The sequence below is a fragment of the Triticum aestivum genome, chromosome 3A (assembly GCF_018294505.1).
Source record: "Triticum aestivum cultivar Chinese Spring chromosome 3A, IWGSC CS RefSeq v2.1, whole genome shotgun sequence".
NCBI classification, from domain to species: domain Eukaryota; kingdom Viridiplantae; phylum Streptophyta; class Magnoliopsida; order Poales; family Poaceae; genus Triticum; species Triticum aestivum.
Genome location: NC_057800.1, coordinates 734,363,025 through 734,367,005, shown reverse-complemented (window position 1 = coordinate 734,367,005; position 3,981 = coordinate 734,363,025). Strand labels below are relative to the sequence as shown.

General features: G+C 49.7%; 1 protein-coding gene across 1 annotated transcript; it reads left to right on the top strand.

Annotated features, from left to right (window-relative positions):
- The first annotated feature begins 529 nt into the window (after positions 1-529).
- LOC123059567 (uncharacterized) lies at positions 530-1,724 on the top strand. The gene has a single exon (XM_044482104.1). The coding sequence runs from the start codon at positions 717-719 to the stop codon at positions 1,257-1,259; it is 543 nt and encodes a 180-aa protein (XP_044338039.1). The 5' UTR covers positions 530-716; the 3' UTR covers positions 1,260-1,724.
- The last annotated feature ends 2,257 nt before the right edge of the window (positions 1,725-3,981 follow it).

Here is a 3,981-nt window from a genome sequence, read left to right as displayed (position 1 = left end):
ATTGTTTGTAACGGACGCATGCAGGCGTATTTACGCACTTCCGCTACTCCTTTATGTAGCCTCGTATGCTCCAGCTCGTACTTGGTAAAGAATTGCCAAAGAAAGCAGCAAGTGGAAAAACCAAAATTGCCCCTCAAGTAAACGTTAATGGTATCACGACGTGATGCCGTTTACTCCTAGATGATCTCTGGACTGATTTGTGGTATTTACACGTGTGTGTATGTTGGGAAGAACTGGGTGTTGTCCTCGACAGTGGTGTCTATTAACAGTCTCAAATCCAGGGCTAGAGAAGCACGAGACGCCCCCTAGGCTGTGTTATTTCGACGGCGGGTTAGATCTGGTATATGAGTATGTCCTCCAAAATAGGTGTGTGGCTACTGCACCTCATAAAGTCTTTGGGTGATGAGGAATTTCGAGTTCTCTTGCACCAGCAGTGACTCCACCTGACCAACCACCGCTGGTGAACATTCGACTTAAAGCCAAAGCCTTTAAAGCCCCCACCACCCAAAGCCAAACCTCTTCTCTCTCTTCCTCCCCAGTGCAGTCCAGTCCAGTCCAGTCAAAGCGAAGCGAGGCCGCTCTCAAAGACAAAAGACAAAAACTCTCTTTCCCTGGTTCACATACTCCATTGCCGTCTAGTACCAGCAGAACCCCCAGCAGTTCACTCCACTCCTAGTCCTGCTACCACCAGCAAGAGGCTGGCTGTGGGCTGATCCATGAGGCGCCTCGTGTTCGCGGAGCTCGTGGTCCTCCTCGCCGCGGCGCTCCTGCTCCCCGTCGTGATCTGCTGCCGGCGCTCGAGCGGCGGCGCCACGCGGCCGCTGCCCGTCTCGGAGCAGCCCGGCGCCGGTGCCAACGCCAGCAGGAAGGAGCGCCGCGTCGAGCGGCTGCGGCGGGCGCTCCACGCCCTGCGCGTCTGGTGCCGCCGCTCCCGCGTCGAGCCGGCGGCCTCCGCGTCCGCGTCTCCGGACGACGGCGCGCAGGCGCAGGGGGAGGTTCAGCTGGAGCAGATCGCCGCCCCGGCGGCGGCGGCGGAGCAGGCGGGGCACGAGGAGGAGGGTGTGGCGGCGTGGCGCGAGCGCTGGTTCGGCGGCCCCGGGTCGCGCGCGCTCTACACCATCGAGGAGGCGTCGGAGACGGAGGGCGACGTGGAGAGCCAGTACGGCGCCGAGCCCGAGACGCCGTTCTACACGCCGCCGGCCTCGCCGCCGCACGATGGAGAGCAAGCAGACCAGCCGGAGCACGGCGAGGCCAGTTAGTTAGCCGGCGATGCGCCGCTCGTTCCCTGTGTGTCATAGATTCGACAATTTTCTTTGGGTTCTTTCGCGCATCAGCAGCAGCAGAAAGCAGCGGCTGTTGAAGCAAGGCGTGCATGATAGGATTGGCTAGTCAGTACTAATTCTTTCTTTCCCCTCCTTGTTTCCGGAGGCAGGAGTGGATGGATGGACATGCATGCAGATTAATACTACTACGGCGAATCTGCATGTATTAATCTGCATGAATTGGAGCCCCCTTTTTTTACGGAGCAGGAACGGGACGGCGAGTAATTACGGGGCCAATTCTTTGGCGGACTTTAATTTCACAGCTAGCGCGTGGCTAGCCGCTGCATGCGGAGTGGAGTTACTCCACTCCCTCTGCTCTATCCGTGCATGCATGTCAACTTTGAGTGGCGTCGCTGCCGACAGTCTTCTTTTTTCCTTTGTGCAATGCGTCCCATTCCTCGCAAAACACAGACTCGCCAAGTCTCAAAATAAGTGTCTCAATTTTATCGCACTATTAATACAAAGTTATATTAGGTTAAAACACTTATTTTAGGACGAAGGAAGTACTAAAAAAAACGGTGTCAATATTGAACTGTACCCTTTCAAGCTAACGTGGTATTACATACAGAGAGGCTGAAGAGAAACAAGTGGAACCCGTGCGCCCACCTTGATTTTCCGAGGGATCCATGTGCCATCAGCCAAGCTGTGGGCGCGTGGTGGAGCAAGCATCTTCTCCACTCGGATATCTCTCCATGGATGGAAAGGGGTGTGACGCTGGCTGGCTGCCTGGCTCAAGGCGAACCATCCTTTCCCACAGAACGCGTATGTGCGCAGTGGCGTCTCGTGGTGGACAAAGCAGGGGCACCCAGCAGCAGCTGGCCGGATATATGCACCGCCCGGCCCGGAGAGGGGATGGGACACATGCAGATAGATGCGGATGATGGCGCAACTGTTGTTTCACGGTGCAAAACCACGACATGCTGATAGTGGCTTTACTGGTTTCTCTTGTTTTTTTGTTAACCTTTGGCATTTGATTTAATAACTAACAAAAAATAAGATACATACCACAAAATAGCATCATCGGGGACCTTTTCTAATTGAATCTAACAATACAAGTTTTGTGACATAACATATATATAGTTAGTCAAATCGATGGTCAAAATTGAACAAAAAATACAAATGAGACCAATAAACCGGATGGAGGTACTACTTCTACAGGGTCATGTTTGGTAGGTTTTACCCTTTTTTCCTCTTTGTGTCTGTGACTTAGTTAGGCCTTACTGAGTAAATACATGGTAAAAATCACGTTTTGCATGCAGTTTGGTAGACCACATACAGTTTGGCTACATTAGGCCTCGTATGATGCAAGACGCTTAGGCGGGGTGCTTAGAGAAATAAACCGATATTTCTTCAAGCACCCGTGCTTATTTGTAAAATGTAGATACTTAATTATGTGTCTCTTATGTAAAAATAGGCAATGGTGCTTCAGAAAAAACCCAGTTTATTTTTGTAAGCACCTAGCATTGTACAAGGCCTTAGAGAAGCAATTTATAAATTGGCTTTTGGTGGCTTGTGTTGGCTGGGTTAATGCGCTACATGGTCTTTGGTTGCATAAAGTGAATATGATTAAGAGTTAACGGTTATACATGACACATAGAGTTACATTAGAGTGCCGGGTGAACGATGGTCGCGGCGCCGTATTAGACATGATGAGCATGGAGTCATAGGCACGGGGAACTAGTTCCTAGTGCTGCCATTACGGGGAAGTCCGCGAGAAGGGATGGGGAGGAGGGCGCCAAGGCAGAGGACAAGGAGGAGAAGTGCAGTTTGTGCGCGATGATGGCATTAGTGAAGTAGGCCGCATGCGAGGAGGCCGAGGGGAACAAAGCCGGCGGTGGTGCCGGGCATGACATGCCGTCCATGTTGCAAGGTTGACGATGATCAGTACGAATGGAAAGAATCCACTCCGGATTTCGTCTAAACCATCAGATGAATACCTTATTACAACACAATAGGGAGATATACATATACTCGTCTACAACCATCGAAATAGAAAACGTACAATACAAGAGTCGTGTGAAACAATGAGATGAAGCTACTGATCAAAAGAAATTTCAAATGGTTGACCGTGCACGATGAGTTTGACAAAATTCATCCAAAATAACTCCAAACACGAACATGAATTTGAACATATATAGTCAACGAACCTACAAACTGATCGTCTGAATGAAACCACAATGTCGTTGCACATCTTTTTTGTGTGCAACTTATGTTGAATCGAAGCACCGCAGTGTAGGTTAGAAGGGTCTAGGTGAAGAAGATTAAGGAGTGTCATTAAAAGAACACCACGCATATGTATTTGGTATAGTCCACTAGAGAAATGTAGATCTACTCGTCTACGACCGACAAATGAAGAAAGTGCAATACGAAGTCACGTGAAAACGGTGAGATGAAGCTAGTCGTGAAAGAAAATTTCAAATTGTCGGTCGGGTGTAAAGATTTTGCCGAAATTCGTCCAAAAAATCTCCAAATATTATCGTGAAATTAAAGATTTGCAGTCCATGAACTTCATGAGATGGTTGCTGCCATTCCCAGTCCTGATAGAGCCTTGGATACTGCTCTTTTTAAAAATGTTAGCTCTCCCAGGAAGAGGTGGACAGAAACTTTTTCAACTTAAGTCTCATGTCAGCCGAGCTTCTCCTCCCAGCTTCATAGTCTA